This window comes from Nasonia vitripennis, chromosome 1 (genome assembly GCF_009193385.2).
Source record: "Nasonia vitripennis strain AsymCx chromosome 1, Nvit_psr_1.1, whole genome shotgun sequence".
Classification (NCBI taxonomy): domain Eukaryota; kingdom Metazoa; phylum Arthropoda; class Insecta; order Hymenoptera; family Pteromalidae; genus Nasonia; species Nasonia vitripennis.
In genome coordinates, this window is record NC_045757.1 from 26,287,142 (window position 1) to 26,305,137 (window position 17,996).

General features: G+C 36.4%; 1 protein-coding gene across 1 annotated transcript in view; it reads right to left on the reverse strand.

The window, feature by feature from the left end:
• Positions 1-1,810: 1,810 nt before the first annotated feature.
• LOC100116837 (aquaporin AQPcic) overlaps positions 1,811-17,996 on the reverse strand; it is a 31,708-nt gene continuing 15,522 nt past the window's right edge. Inside the window, exons 3-6 of the mRNA XM_001601181.6 lie at positions 6,255-6,430; positions 5,934-6,077; positions 5,327-5,776; positions 1,811-4,270 (exon numbers count right to left, since the gene is read on the reverse strand). Of these exons, the coding sequence (XP_001601231.2) occupies positions 5,348-5,776; positions 5,934-6,077; positions 6,255-6,430 (749 nt within the window). The 3' untranslated portion in view covers positions 1,811-4,270; positions 5,327-5,347. The remainder of the gene's footprint in view (positions 4,271-5,326; positions 5,777-5,933; positions 6,078-6,254; positions 6,431-17,996) is intronic.

The window sequence follows — 17,996 nt, forward strand, 5'->3', positions numbered from 1 at the left end:
CCCTACCCTGGTAGAAAATTAACGTTCGAATTTGCTAAGACCTTTAGACTTAGCTAACTGTTTTAACGGTTGCCAAGCTAAAATTTAACAAAAAATGTGGCTTAGGAACCGCTAAGTTTCCAAGATGTCTGCCGGAGGCTAATTTGAGGTTACGAGGTTAGGATCACCAGCTAAATGAATCGATTTAATTTTATTAATATTTCAATTTTTTACATTTAATATAGTTTAATATGATACGCATGCACTGCACATTCATTTCACTTGACCGTACCAAGTCATGAACTGTTATTTCATAATGTCATGCTGTCTGATCAAATAAAATAAATAGAAATTGTTCGTATTAGCAAACTAAATAGTGCAAAATGCCTTGTTCAACAAGACTAAACTAAAAAAGAACCCATTCAAATATTCATTGTGGTTTCGAGTACATAAGATAAGAATTTCACAAAATCAGTCAATTAAAGTAATAACACAATAAAGATTATTGATGTGCACTCTTTTTGAAAATGCCAAGAGCTGATTAATAAGTTCAAGCAATCTTTATTACTTTAATTGACTGATTTGAGATTTTGGTCAAAAATCACTGATGCCAAGAAAAATGTGAAATTCTTATCTTATGTACTCGAAACCACAATGAATATTTGAATGGGTTCTTTTTTAGTTTAGTCTTGTTGAACAAGGCATTTTGAACTATTTAGTTTGCTAATACAAACAATTTTTATTTATCTTATTGAATCAGACAGCATGACATTATGAAATAACAGTTGAATTGGTACGGTCAAGTGAAATGAAGTGCAGTGCATGCGTATCATACAAACCTTGTTCAGATAGTAGAATAGGACTATATTATATGTAAAAAATTGAAATATTAATAAATTAAATTGATTCATTTAGCTGGTGATTATCCTAACCTCTTAACCTATCTAGATACAACTTAAATATATTATCTACAAATTGTTACATATCATTTGCATTTCCTAACCTTTTTTCAATTATAATCAACCATATAGCTAAATTTATATTTATTAATAAAAGTTTTAACCTGACAATTGTATACGTATGGCTAGTAAACTGAATTTAAGCAAATTAACTGCAAGGATCTGTACATAAGCTTCTATTACAGTAAGCGGTTATTTAGCGGTTTTCTAAGCGGTTCATTGGCGTTATTGGTTAAATAAGCCATTGCTAAGCCATTGAACCGTTGACATTTCTACCAGGGTAGTTCACCCAGCAATCTTTTAAATATAACTTCTAGCATATTCATCTGATAATAATCTCTCTCTGAATATACATACAAAGTTCACGGTCAAATATGAGATGACATTAATCAATACTACATATATAACGTAAGCATTAATTACATGCCATATCAAAAACTATTCATAAATATCGACCATCACGATATGAATATTTTATTTAAGTTCAAGTTCAGTAGTTAAATAATATAATGCATCTAATCAGGAGTTGCAATATCTTTAATAACGAACGACGCAAAGGGAGTTATAATATGAAGCTGCCTATAAGTATTACGCCCAACCGCAGACTGTTTTGGACCGAGTGACGCACTGCTATACTTGTATTCATTATATTCACATATTAATTGGGCTCGTAGATACTTATAGCTAAGAGGAAAACAGGAAAGCGCCTATGCGCCACCTATCAGGCCAGTTCAAAACTTAGTTTAGCGGCAACTAATAGAAATGGCTTTTTTGTTTTTCTTTTTTGGTAGGAATATTATGATATGTATAGGTTTATAATTAAATATATTGAATAAAATTACTTTTTTCCAAGAAAATAAGACAACCTAATGTTCATAAAATGTTTGTATATTTCTTCAAATAAATCTTACCAACTATTAATTCTTACAAATATACATAGGTACTCATCTCAAAGTAAATAATATAAAATACTGAAATTTTCGCAAATCTTAATCGCAAAAGAATGCGTGCTGAGACGTAGCACCAAGTATAATATTAAGCTGTAAAAAAGTACTCCACAACCGCAAAGAGTGTAGTTAATCACGTTCTTTTTGCACATGCTGCCTCAAACCTCACAATAGATATTGCAAACTGCGACATGATACTAGTAAAAAGAGGATAAAAAAGGAAGTTGCAGGTGACACATTTGACGCGAAACGTCCCATATTTACACGTGCAAAATTGTACGCGGTAGGCGCCATTATACATGAACACGTAGAGCGCGCGCTCGCGTAGCCCCGCACAATTAAAACTTTTGCGCGCATCGTGCTGCCCTGGTCTCTCTCTCGCGCAGCTTGCCGTGACGGAGCTAATTTCCGGAAAACGCGACGAACGGACTAATTGCATTATTTCGAAATTCGTTATACTACCCGGTGGAGGCACGGCACAACGAGCAAAAAAATAACCGTGGAAAGGGTTACAAACGAGAGGCGCGCTCTGCTCGTTTAGGACACCTTTTTCGCCGCATTGCACCCGCGCGTATGCGAATAAAATCTACTCTATATCCCCGCGCTGTTGTCGCGTTATTTTTTATTTTTAATTCTCTTCATATCCCGCTTCACTGGATGATTTTGCGATTGTATTTTTGTTCTTTCGCACGCATGTATGCGTTGCTCCCTTTTGTTTCTTCAGTTAAGGTTTCGCCTTCACGCATATCGACATTACTACGGGTACGTGCGTGACTATTTTTGTATACATTCGTACATAGGACGTGACTGTAGGCTGTGTGGCGAAAATTCAGTTGGAAACAAGCGATGACATTATGCTGCTATTTTTGTGCACTTTATTACTTCCGCTAGTTATTGGGGAGAGATTATTAAAAGCTGTGGAATACATTGTGAACATGATTATTATATGAAGGTGATTTTATCGCCAGAATACCACTTTATCAAGAGTATGAAAAAGCATATAAAATTGATATGTTGAACTTATATGGAAGGTATGTATTATGTACATTTTTATACACCGATTATCAAAAATATTCGATTCAAAAGACAAAGTACTATCGAAGTGTTATTATAGTTTTTTGTGATCTTATAATGATTAATTTTAAATGATTACAATGTTCATATAAAAAACACATTTATTCAAATTATATTCTTAGAATTCGCGCACAGTTCTGAGTGGCAAATAATTGTAACATACTTAAAATATAATCAAGTACAAAATATGTGCAATGTATTTTGTCTAAAGAATGTCGTTTGCAACTCTAGTTATCTTTAAAATAATATTTATAGCACTGCGTGGCATAAATCCGCATTTATGTCACGCATATCCGTGCCCTAAGTAGTCCTTTATTGCACGACGCATAAAAAGGACTGCTAATGCCACGGATAGGCGTGACAGCGGATTTATGCTAGTCAGTGCTATAAAATATCGTACTATACACGGTCATAAGTCGATCTTCATGGCACTCGCTGCGCTCGGGCGCTTATACACGCCGTGCCGTAAAGTACGATTTATGCCATATAGTATCGTAATGTAATATTTTGTTCGATTTCACGCAATGAGTTTCGATAGTTTATAGATTCTTTCAATTCCTTTGTTTAACAATATACATGCAAACATTCATATTTTCATACTTACTCAAACTTTTTTACAAAATTTTGAATTTCGCAATGTTTGGTGTGTTTTGGTATTATGTTCACATATTTAGATTTGACATCGTGTAATGTATAAAATAAATTATTTTTGAACTATAACATAAACTTATAGAATAATTTGTTAAAAATTAACTTATCACTAGATTTTATCAAATTAAATATTATAATTACATTTTTCGTATAATGATTTTTGTTTTGTGAAATTATAATTGTTATTTCGATTCAGTTTTAGTTTGATAAGTAAATCACAGACTTATAGCACTCCTGTATGCAAAACTTATTCCCTTTATAAATGATTTTTAAAACGAGGCAGCCCAAATCATAAAAGATAATATGACAAACGTAAATAAGAAAATGAAATACAACGGCTATACATAGTTACTACCTATCAGCTTGTAATAAAAATATTTTTTTAACTGTAGGTTCTCTAAAATTTCTTACACTTCCTTTCCATTTTTTATCTCTCCACCGCATGTATTTTGCATAAGACAGTCCAGAGGAAAGTCAATATTTTCCAGCGCCAAGTGTATCCAGGCCTTAGTGAATTCGTTCTATTGAGAGTTTGGCTCCGAAATGAATTCAGCATTTTACGTGGCTGGCGAATTTGGTCGGGCGAGAGTGAAACTCCAATGAAGCTTCCTTTTTCGATTGTCAATCGCAGGAACGGCAAGTTCCTTGAAACCCTCGTATCTGAAACGCGATGAGATATGTATGGAAATCATTTTTATGAATCATTGCTATTTTTATATGCATATCAAAGCTTGATAATAATATTATAGAACAAGCAGCAAAAAGGACAAAAAAAAAAGATATAAAACCGCCAGGAATTCGTCGAGGAAGTAAAAAACTATGGAACTCGATAAAAGTGTAGTCAGACCGCGCAAACTCGAGCTTAAAGCGTTCATCAAAGACAGCTGTGACTAATCGAAACTCTCGACGGGATGAGCAAAGTGGAACATTGCAGAAACTAGACGAAACTGCAAGTTTGGGAGCGACGAGCCACTGCGCGCCTGGCAAACCGTGAGCGCGACGTTAGAGAGGAAAACGAGGATTTCCAGAATCAGTAGTAGAGACCTCGAAATAACGGAAGCGGCCACCGGTCTCGAGTTGATATCTCTGAATACACTGGAAACGCAGCCGGTGTGCGCTTATCTCGAGGTACTGGTCACGAGCAAGTTTTTCCACCAGTAGAACAACTGGCTGGCACAGGTGATAAAGCTGATTAAAAGTACAGGAGGTCAGACGGTTCTTGAGAAAGATGTCGTGGTGTGTAGAATCGGATGTAATGTGTCTGCTGTAAGTCACCTGATGCTTATATTCAGTCAAGTTTATAATCTTTTTAAGATTTATACTGATAAATAGGTCGATGAACAAAAAGGTGTGTTTTTTTCTACGCAACGCAAACCATGGTGGAAGAGAAGATTGACTTTATGGAGTAGCATCGCGTCACGTGAAAATAGATAAGCAAACATCTGGAATATAAAGAAATTTTGGTCTTACACCATAGCCCGAGTAAATAACGTCGAACCAAAAACATGGATGCAAATGGAAGTTCAAATATTATCTTTTCACAACTTAATTATAAAAAAAAATAAAGAGTCTTTTTTAAGAAATAGTAAAACTACGCTGCAGCAGGTCGAATGGAGTCGCAAGTCCGCGCAAACTATAATTACTGCAAAAACAATTACAACTCTCAAGACCAAACTGCGCTAGTTCCAAAGTAAATCAACTTATCAACAAACTCACCTCCAGCTTCCTCTTCTTTGATTACACTCCGACCTCCGGCGAGATGGCGTTTTCCTCCTTGCTCTTCAGCGCGAAGGTCATCTTGTAAAGCAACGAGCCGACAAGAGCTCCAGCAAAAGGCCCAAACCAGAAGACCCAGTGACCGGTCCACTGATTGTTGAGCAGCGCTGGACCGAAGGATCTCGCCGGGTTCATACTGCAGCCAGTGTAGGGAACGAAACCGAAGCAGAGCACGGCTATGGCCAGACCGAACTTTATGGCCGTGGAATCGGTATTGCGAGCGTTGCGCGAGTCGCCGATCGCGCAGGCCATGAAGACCAGTATACCGGTCGCGATGAGCTCGGCCATGAAACCCTTGAACATGCCCACGTCTTCGTTCACCAGCGTCACGCAGAAGTCTCTGGTAGTAGATGGATCGCCACCGTGTAACAGCTGCTGTGGGGTTATCAACTGGAATGGCGTGAAAAGAGAAAATAGAGTTTTTTATTTAAGAAAGCAAAGAGAAGTTATTAGATGTAATCAGTAGTCATAGTCGAAATTCGCCATACGTTAGTGTGAATACATTTTTTTTCTTTTGACACATCATAATTGTCGCATAAAAACATACCTTCAGCAGTCCAAATCCTACAATTCCGCCAGCTGTCTGGCCGATGATATAAACCAGAGCAGATAGTAAGGATTTCTGTCCGCAAACTACTGCTCCTACGGTAATCGCAGGATTTAAATGGGCACCGCTAATGTGAGCCGTGCTCTGAAATGTTAAATCATGGAAGTATTAACAAAACTATATTTTAAAAGCGTCACTTGACAGGATAATCATACAACGAAAATTGAAAAAAATTATTGTACTGTCAAGTAAACAAATTATACGGTTAAAAATGTAACATTCAATATAAATGAATAAAATGTTCGAAAATAAAATACTAACCGAAATCGCGGTAACGACGGCGAATCCGAAACTCAAGCAAACCTGCACTGGCGACGGGATGTTGCCCATACTGCCAACGCATCCCAAACAACCCAAGAAGACAATCATCGCTGTTCCAACCATCTCAGCAACACCTTTTTTGATAGATTCCAAAGCCGAGCCATCTTCTTGGCACCCTATAAGCAGAAAATTAACAATATTTTTATGTTGGAATAAGAAATTATTATTATTTTGAAATTTTTACATGCAAATCTTTTAAACATTATCTCAATATCTAATATGATTTACTGATTTATTTTTAATATAACAATAACGCATTAATTCCGTTTTGTTGTACTAGATCGCGTACTACAAACTTATACAAAAATGAGGGAAACGGTTTTTTCCATCAACACACAAAAGAAAATATTTCATTTACGACCGGCGGTAGGGTGTATCATATATTATACTACCCAATAATCAACCTACGCGTGAATTCAAGAAAATAAGGTAGAATAAAAGCTATCAATTCACAAGATCTGTGCTACTTTTGCATTACGCCAACTTATATTTGAATTATTCATTCTCCAATATCGATGATTCCTATGCGGTTCTGTCTGCAATTTCGCGAATCTCATTTATTCATATTACTCGATCTTGAAAATTCATACATCCACGTATCTGCTATCATTAAACCGATTATGCAAAATTGTTAACAAGAATATATTACGGATATCACATAACATAGCGCACATGTCTACTAAAAAACTAAGAGTATTTCTTCAACCCACGTATATCTATAGTACATATTGTCATAAAAATGGATTATTACGTAAGACCCACGAAAGAATGCGTGTTTTCACGGATACTATAGGTGGAAATCATTTTTTTGTAATCTCAGTATATTAGTATTTGAGTTTAATCGCGAAAATGATTATTATGTCTATTCGGCGTAGCCAGCCCTGTCAAATAATGTTAAAAAATATTGCAAGTTACGCCTAAATGTATTATTTTAAACAAAGTTACATTACTTGTTACACCCCAACAAAATTAAAGTTTTATTCATACTAATGAAAACGAAAGGAAATCAAAAAGAAAAATCTTCCTAGCATCAAAAAGTGGTTCCAACAATTTGTCACTGATTTTCGACGTCATCAATCATCTTCCCAAAAGACAAACAATGAAACACTATTATAGCCGTCGCGAAGCTCAGCAAACTAAAACTTTTGCTAATCGCATAGAATTTGTCAAAGTCCGGAGAAAGGTACCACTACAGTGAGTAGAACGATAAATTCTAATGCGCTCGAGAGAAACTAGAGCTGGCAGCATACGCTTCAACAAGTGGAGAGACGTTTGCAAAGAGGCCCGCGCATATAAGTTGCTCGGTATATGGCAAGAGCTTTTAAAAATGACGCATGTGATTCAAAATCGAGGAATTATACACATTAAAGTATCTTCGGTGATTTTGATTTTCAATGTTCAAATAACTTTTGTAATAATCTTTTTATTTCACAGCCAAATAGGAACAGATCATGTTGCAAGTATTATATGATTATGTAGTATATTGTAGTAATATATAGAACACGAATTATTCTGAAATTGATATGAACAATAAAAAAATCCGCTTTCATTGAGAATTAAATTATAAATATGGAATCGATAGAATTTAACATTTGATAAATCCACTTACACGTTCTTTAAAAAAAGCTTTAAATACAATTTCATGAAAATTCATTCGATGAAAATGTTGCAACCATTATTTTCCATACAACTCTGCGATACGTACAAAAAATACAGTTATTCTGGTGTACTTTTAATGACTTAATCCCACAAAATCTTTTGAAATTCACAATTAAACTTTCAGAGCCAAACTTTAGCCAAAGAAATATCGTTAATAAAAATTTATTCGTAATTTCAAACTTTAAAGGGCTTTCTATTCAACATTCCATTAATACCTCAAAGATAACTTCTGCAATAAGTTCGTTTGAGCCACGAAACAGAGTTTCGCGAGGGAGAAAAAGGAAAGCGCACACAGAGAGCAGTTTGCTTCGAAAAAAGGTGAAGCGGATCACATACTTAAGTCACGCGGCTATACACACCATCAAAAGAAAGAAATAACCTCGTCTAATTTATGCTGCTCAAGTCTCAAAATCTCGCGAGTCCGCTGCGTACTTAAACATTCGCTTAACATCTGATAAGTACTTTCTCGAGCAGACCACGGTGACGAGGAGGAGGAGGACGCCGACGACGATGAAAAACGTCTCTATATGTAGAGTAGCAGCAGCAGAAGCAGCAGTCGCCGCGACTTGGACTTTTCCTCGAAGTTGGAAACTCGATTCGAGTCGATTTCGCGCGCGCGACCGCCGAATTCGATTATCGACGCTGTCGGCGCTATACAGCACGGGTCAACTCGCGGATAATTTACATGAAGGCTGCCGCACGCGCTCGTGCTGCTTCGACTTATGCAGAGCGTAGAGTGTGAGGTCGACGCTTTCGATCAATCGAATAGCGCCGTATTATAGCTCGCTAGTGCAGCGTCGGTGCGCAGGGAAAAAGAAGCCGAATAATGCGGACTGTACACAACCGCGGGGAAGAATGACCGAGTTACTGCTACGAGATAGGCTTGCTTTTTCATTTTCTCTGCTTCATAAGTCTGCAAGTAAATTTCCTTCAATGATTTCGTTACAGGCTAACACGATCCTGTCTATTACGTCGACCCTCTATAATAATATTTAGAATTTCGAGCTTTTGACGCAGCGCAATCAAAAGCTAATGTTGATAAAGTCAGTAAGAGCGGAGTTTGTATCTATTAATTTCTACACGCAAACACTGCAAACATACACGCGCGCACGCCTTCAAAGCTAATACACGTATAAAGCTCGATGAGAGATGCAGAGTATACAGAGAAAGAGAGCCGGCGTGCACGAGGGGGAGTGCAGAAGTGAGTTGTTTGCGTAATCGACTCGAAGGAGAAACGCGCGCTCTCGCCCGAAATAACGGTTGTCATTTGCATTTGGATTAGCCTTGGCATCAAACGAAATTTATGCGCGAGCGCCGAACGCACTGCCGCCGCCGCCGAGAGAAAGGCGCGTATGTGTTTTCCTATAGATGCTCCACGCGCGCGCGAAAATTGAAGCGCTCGCGTGTTATACACGCCGGACCTTTGACGTAGTCGAAGGCCCCGTTGCAATTATTTCGCAGCTCGCTCGCGAGCGTTGAGTTTATTATACCGCGAGCGCGCGGCGAATTTAAAATGCATTTTTCGGACGCCTGAATATTCAGCCGCGTGGCGCTTTTATGCGAGCGATGCTTTATCGCCTACGCATGCGTAAACTTATTTACGTTCGTGGATTAAATTTGTTTAAAACGATGATGCGTGCAGCGCGGATTCGGAGGCTGCCGAGCTTTTTAGAGTGCATATGTTATTATATACGAATGTTTATGCAAACGAGGATTCGTTAATTTCGTTTGTTATTATTATTCGCGACTCTGCGTATACACTTAGACAGGTGTATATATGCGTGCAACGTTATAGTCAGCTGTGCTTTAATGTTTCTCTGAGCCGGAAAGTTTGAAACGCGACTGTCGCGCTGAGATTCGAGCGAGTGGAATAATTTAAATTTCGAAAATTCAAAACGCCGCGAATTTAAGACGGGGTTAAAGTTGAAAGTTAAGCGGAGAGGCTGAAAAGTCGGCGGAATGCCGAATAAACGTTTCTGCTCCTCGGTCTAGTGCCCGGGCTTGCCTTCTAATTCTGGGCGATTTTCCGTCGCCAGCGTCAAGCCGGAAATATATCCTACCGTAATCTCGACGACTTGAATTTCAAATTTCAGCTTGGTCACGATGTCCTAAATTCTCAGAATTTTCCTCTTAAGAGGGCACATACTCTTGCTTAAGTGAAGTATTTTCACGCAATTCATTCGGGAAATCTGGAATCATTAGGACTCTACGTGTCTGGAAAATTCACATCAAGTATCTTTTCATATTTTATTTTATTTTATTTTTTAAATGTATATACGTATTAAAAGTATTTTAGCATAATTTGAGATTATGCAAAGAAATTAGAAATATGCATCGTAACTATAATTTAGAAATAATTAATATATGACAGTATGATCTATTACAATGACCCTATTACAAAAGTATAAAACAAAACACTGGAACAAAAGTTTAGTTGATGAGATACAGCAACTACGACCTTATTAGTAGGCTACAGCTTTTATAAACAGTTCAGAGATCTATCTATGTTTCTAAAGAAAGAGGATAGGCATACATCTTTCATCAAATAGCAATCCGACTACGTCTACGGTTATCTTGGATTTATCGATATTCAATTTGACTGATAGAATGTCAATTCTAACAAAGAAAACTTTTAAATATCCCAGAAAGAGCACAGTCTACCTTGTGCTGTCGTCAAAGATAAAGTATGTCGAAAACGTTTTCTTACAACAAATTCAATATTTGTTCTGTCTGTTTTTAACTATTTCTGATACAATAAGTTTATAGATTTTTGAAATAGTAACGTTGTCACAATCTTGGTGTATAATTGCAATTCTTTTCAGATAGTCCATTATAACATTAGTCTTACTTCCAAAACAAAACTGTTTCCCGATAAACTTCTTGATAGGACAAGTTATATGCCAAAGATGCCCTTTATCTACATGCCACTGTTGATGGACGTCGAGATATTAAACCAAAACTTCAGCTTCAAGGCTTCCGCAAACATGATGTTGCATAGTTTTGCAGCTGCTTAAAATTACAGTATCGACGTCGTGGTAATCGAGAACATAGCCGACGGCTTCTTGAAACCTGAATATATCGTACGCAAAAGTTCCAGAAAGCGGCACAAGTTAATCTATAACATGATGTTGGCTATAAGCGAGAATAAATTTGATGTACTAACACTGCTGAAGGATTGAAACGTCGAGGAGTATGTCTTCGACACCTTCAATGATTTAGCTTTCGTATTTGTGAAAATCAGAGATAAATCAAATTAATACCTACATTTCCTTCTCGACTTTTTGTTCAAACTTTGGTTTCAAGTTTTTCAAGAAAACGTGGCCATACCTGCGTTATTATCCTAAATCTTTTATCAATATTATTGACAAAATAACCGTAACTATAACAGCAAGTAATTTTAATTATACTGCTTGGGAAATAGTAAATGTTTTGTAGGCATACCTCAAATCAATAAAGGGCTCAATACTATTGCAAATCAAAGCCCATGGCTCCAGGGGAGAAAAATTGAAAAAAGTAATCGTACAATTATTGAGAATTTGATTTTGCTCTCAATTAAAATCTATCATACTTATAGGGCTGAAATTTTGCATGGTGATTTGTTTTAAGCTGTTAAAACAATATATCCACTTGTCTTTATCTCAAGTGCTGTAGTTTAAATTTTCATATAAACACTCATGTGTAAATTTTGCCCCCGGAGCCATGGGGTTCGGTGTGGGTCAGCTAGCAAAGACAGACAAGCAAAAATTGTTACGCTAGCCTATTCCTACATAATAAAATAAGCATCTATACTACAAATTATGCATCTTGCACGAATACACTGCATATAAGGCACTGTAATGATGAATACTGCCTGCGACTGACTTGAGCACTGAGTTGGGAATATTTATCCAGATCATCACTTTTACACTTCATCGTTGATAAAATCTTGAACACACAAATTTTACTTAATGTTTCTAATATCCAAACCCACATAAAAAGTGTACATTTCAGTGTGAGTGTTGAATGTGGTCATGTTTGTACATATGCATAAATATGTGCAAGGTTAGGTTGCCATGTATAAAACGTTCGCCATAATTTTATGGCATATTATGCCCACTTACCATCGTTAACAGAGACATATGGCCACGATATGAGGGCATATATGCATGAATATGAATAGAAAATTCGACAGTCGTCTTTTGCTAAGATTAATAATGAATTGAAATCTCCGGTCTCTGAACTTATTGCCTTCAGTTGTAGATATTATAATGAACTATAGTCAACTACTCAAAACGTATGTCAGTTCAATGTATCAATAAGTTTATAGATAGGAGTTTTCAACCATTTTCAGCACTACACCTTGTGTTTTCAGGACCACCATACCCCGAAAAATCACATTAATACTCCATCAACATTGCCAACATTTCTACAATATCGTTATGAAATTAATACAGTATGCAATTAACTTCTCTCGAAAAAAGAAAAGTAATCTTCCGGACGCGAGCGAGTAAAAGTAAATGTTTTCCGCAGCATATTAAATGATAAATAATACAGTATCTATAAGGCCTCGCAAGCGCGTTTCTTCCGTCTCCACTCTGAAAATTACAGAGCTATACGAAAAGCCTTTCCCTACTCGCGCCCGACGCGCGCATGAGCCCAGAAAACTTGCCCGTCTGTTTATTTTTGCACGACTTCTTTACTCCAGTCGCATCATTAAAGTTTATCCAGGCCCGAAAGCGCGCTCGCGCGAGAATCGTCTCGAAACTTCGTGCTTGCACGCTGCACAATAAAAACGGACAAAAGCTCGATCGAGAGTTTTCGCGGGGATTCAGTGAACGGCGCGACCAGGTCTGGAAATGAAATATGCAGGCATAATAGCAACGGGAGGACAGGGGAAGAGACTCAGCTAAGAAGACTCGTCTGCCGCTGGCAAAGATACACTCCGCGTGCGCTTGCGAGAGCTGAGGATAAAGCCTGCGTGACGAGGACGAGAGCAACCCCTCGAGCAGCTACGGGCAATTTTTCATTCGCCTACTGCTTTTGCTTCGCGTATACGTATGCGAGAGACGGTCTACTTTCTCGTCGCCGCGTGTGCAGATGAGTTTTGCGAAAGTCTGCGCCGCGCGATTTAATTTACGAGGCCGGATGCGCGACGCCAGGATTTGCTCCTTGTGTATTATACCCGACGCCTGCGAGAGGAAGTTTCGAGTCGAGATTTTCCGGGATTAATTATATAGTTGCTCGAGGAGGCTGAGAAAATTTGCATTTTCAATTCTTTCGCGAGAGTGGAATTTTTTTTCCACGTGTGGAAAATACTTCATGCCGTGAAATTAGCGATGGAAGTACGTTTGTTATAATTAGTGGGTATAAAATCGAACTGCTGTAATTTCAAGCTTTTTCGTTTGAGACTTTCGTAAATCTTCTATAGGCGATAAAACTTCGCTTTAAGTTTTGCAATGTATTCCCCGAAGTGAGCATGTTAGTAGAAATCGACTTTTTATCTGATCTTATACAGCTCCGTTTGAATTCTCCCGATATTCTGTGAAATTTTCAATTTCATACCGCCGACAACTTTTAAAATGGCGAAAACCAGGTATTTACCCATATGAATTAAGCTTCAACGATTACACAAGTTTTTCATTAGGTTTTAATAAAACAATCATCTCGAAAATTTTTACTTTACAAAAAAAAAAAATCGTCGCTATAGTTCACAAAGTTTTCCTATTTCCCGTGACAAAAAGCGAGCCACGATGAAAAAGTCAAATTTGAAAAGCAAAGAGAACATTCAGAAACCTAGTGAGAATAAAAAGCCGAGTCTATTTTCACCGAGATTTTTTGGCGCGCTTACACTTCAGCCACCCAAAAATAATCGCACGCAAAACAAAGCGACGCCGCGTCCGCTGGACTTTAAAATTTCCGAATCGATTGTCAAGCGCCATACTGCCGAGTTGCCGTGTCGGTCTCGTTTCCTTTCAAATAATTGGATTCGCTTGCTCCACAGCTGATGGCCAACAGACCGCCACCGACACAGATGGAAAAATCACCAAGCGAACGGATACCGACGATCAATGCATTCGGCTAAACGTGCTTGCAAGTAGACTGAGGAAAAAAATTAATTTAACCTCTGGCGAACTTGTGTGTATCGTCTAATTGCTTATTTTCGAGGATAAGCAATTATCATGATAGCACAAGTTTTAATTGCCTGGTTGATAATGTGTTTGAAAACAGTACACCTATAATTTGACGTTTATAATGAAATCAAGATCGACCTTGATACGTGGATATTAATTATTATTCATGCTTAAATCCTTCGATTGTAGATAAAGTATTTGTACTTTCAAATTTTCAATTATTAATTCAAAGTGTAAAATGATAAACACTTGTTTTATTTAGTCCACTTTATTATTTGTAAATTCATATTTTAAATCTAAAAAAAAGTTAAAGTAAATTTACTAGTACTGAAGATGTGCAGAAATTGTTTAATTAACATGCTTAATATTTACATATTATTTTGACAATAATACATAAAGTCGGATTAGTCATATAATACTATCATTTATAAATTTTTTCTGCATACTAAACCAATATTGTATAACTAGATTCAAATAATAATTAAAAGCTCTTAATATATCCTCTTGATAATTATTGCAATAAGCGATCATCCGTCCAGGCTCATGTTACATGCGCATATAATTATGATGAACGAGTGTTACCTATAATTTCGAACACTCGAGTCTCTGCAGTAATTGAACACTTCTATAGTAAGTACACATCGATATCGAGCCCTATAAACTGATAGGCAAAATTTGCAAGTTTGGTTATATAAATGAGAATCAACGTTTCATGCCTAATGATAATGAAAAAGATCAGCACTATACCATTAACTTATATAATTTGCATCTTATATAACTATCACGAACTCGTCTACGAAAGTATGCTCTTTAGATCAAGTTGAACTTTCCGAAGTTTAAATCAGGAAAATATTACTCGTTGTATCAAAAGTGCGGTGCATCAAGAAAAGATAATTATGCTTGAGTTATCTTATTGCTGTACGTAATTAACGTATCTAACCATATATATATATATATATATATATATATATATATATATATATATATATATATATATATATATATATTATATATATATATATATATATATATATATATATATATATATATATATATATATATATATATATATATATATTATATATATATATATATATATATATATATATATATATATATATATATATATATATATATATATATATATATATATATATATATATATATATATATATATATATATGTATATGTGTGTGTGTGTGTGTGTGTGTATACACACACACACACACACACAGAAAAATCCATTACTCTAAACATCGCTCGATAAATTCAGTTACAGTTGGTTACCCAAAATAAAGTATATAAAGTACGTAACAAAAATCTGTATTCGATAGTAATTAATCAGATTAACAATATGATGATGAAAAAGTCGCTCTTTGCAAAATGCGGTACAAGAAAAATCACAATCATCAGTCTCAAGCTTCAGATTTTAAATACGAAAGTTTCGCGTTACCAACCTCCAGCGAGCTTGCGACAAGCTTTAACGCGCCCGTCACTTAAAAGCCAAGACTCGACGACGATATCTCCTCTCCGCTAATTAAAAGTAAAGCGCGCGAGTATAGCGCGGCTGCGATAGATTAAGTCCGTCCGCAATTACCGCGAGAGCAAGGTCTAATTACGGCAAGCTTCGAGAAAGTACACGCCAAGACATTATTATCACGCGCGGGGGATCGACAGGAGAAAGGTGCGCAGAGCGCGCAAGCCGCTAATTCATTCACCCTCTCGCACCTTCGCCAGCTGCGCCCGCTTCTCCTTTGCGGGGAACGTTTTCTTATACCCTTTTTTCTGGTCATGAATAAAGCCCAGCGCTGGTAAAGATTAGCACGAAAATGTTGCTGTTCTTCATGCTGCTGCTGGACTCGATCTTTTTTATCGGCGAGAAAAATTTAACGGGTAATTAGAAGTTCGAGCCGAGATTTTACGCTGAATTTATGCGCGACGATGGATGTGCTCGTTGATGACGAGAAACTTGGCCTGAAAGCGACATCTGACGCTGTGCGTCGAATTTAAATAATTGATTTCTTACGCAATTAGCATACAGTACTGCTGGGTATAGTAGTCTGCTGTACCGACAATTGTAACGGCAGAAATCCGTTTTAGTGCACAAGGCTTGTATCATATCAGAGCGCAAGGCAACAGGTATGTGTGAGTTCGTGATCTTTTATAAAATTGTGCATCTTTTTATCCTTTTAACTTAAAAAAAATAAGAATAAATATCGAATGTGCTTGTTCAAGGGTTAACAACTTCCCCACATTTGATAGTTTTTATTTTGTGTTAACATGAAGTGTAAAAATTGTTGGATGAGTCTGGCCATTCTTCCTATGTAGACCGTAATGACAACAATTGTAACAAGGTTGAGATTTTATAATGTTATCTTACATAAATACGGTTTACAAACTTACAACATTTTAAGAAAACGGTCCTGATTCAGATATGATTCACGCACAGTCTAATGCAAGATTATTATTTTTGAATAATTAGAAACATAACGAAATTATTCCGCCACACTTGTCTAATAGCTACAGAAGAAAATTTACTTTCAACAGTAATTGATGCCAACAACAATATTTTTCTATTATAAAATCACAGTGCAAGAGATTACTTAGACTAGAAATAAAAAAGCGTTAACTCTCCCACATTTGATACTTATTCTTATTTTGTGTTAACATGGAGGGTAAAAAGTACAATTGCTTTTCAACTTGCCGTTATTTATCATAACAAAAAACATTCATTGTATCAGTCTATACTTTTGTAACACGAATCAAGCAATATTGTACGATAACTAAATATGCCACATACAAGCTCGGGCAATTATAATACAAGCGGTCCAAGTAGAGCCAACAAGGCAGTTTAGACAGTAAGTCGGCACAACGCTATGTATTTATGGAGTCTATAAGCAGATTTTGATAAAGGAAATAGGAAAGTGCCTATCCGCCACCTATGTTCGTTAACCAGAGACGCGAAGAGTTCAATAGATGAGGAGTTAAACAAGCCAGTCTAAAACTGTTTTGTTTCGTAGCTACTCCGGCTTAGCCCTATATATTTATGCTATGACTGATTTCGCAAGCTTACACACTACTTAATTGTAAGTACCTGTACATATTTTCTACGTGTAGAAATTTAGCAGATGAATCTTCTTTTGGCGAACAAGCCGATAGAAAGAAAGATTCGGCAGAAAACTATAGGGCTAAAATAAAGCAATCACGTATGGAAAATCATCACTTGCATGTCGCATGTGCAGTTCTACAAGTTTAAAAACTTTTCCTAGTGGATCAAATATTTCATAATAATCAAATAATACAAATGTCAAAGCCATCGCAGGCCTTGATATTTGTACTATAATTATTCGAGCAATTCTATTAGTTTAATTCTTCTGTGCAGTATTTAAAAATTGTTCATTGTAGATCATTGCTTTTATATAATCATTGAATATTGATTTTGGATTTGGCTTTTAATTATAGTCATAGTCAACATTGATTAAATAATAATCATCTTAGTATAAAGTCGTATGAATGCAAAGTGCTTGTATAGTATACCTATATCTTCTCAATTTTTCCACACTTAACAAGTTGGTGAATAAGTGGCACTTGTTATCGTCATCGTCTTAGAGCGATCGAATTTTCTACTTGCAGCATTTTTAGCAATATACTTAAGATCTTACCAGCAAATCGGATGAAATCATAATCTAAACTACTTGAAATTAAAAAAATTAAACACCAGATTAACCTAAACTTTCAGATTAATACTGTATGAATGACATTAAAGTACATTAATTATCAGCCGATTATATATTGCGATTATCGCCGCACACACACATAGCTATCGTAAAAACAATCCTTGCATTGCAGTTGTTTTTTATTATTCATGGCACTTAAGGATTTTTATACCACTCTAACCTTAAAATCACAAATT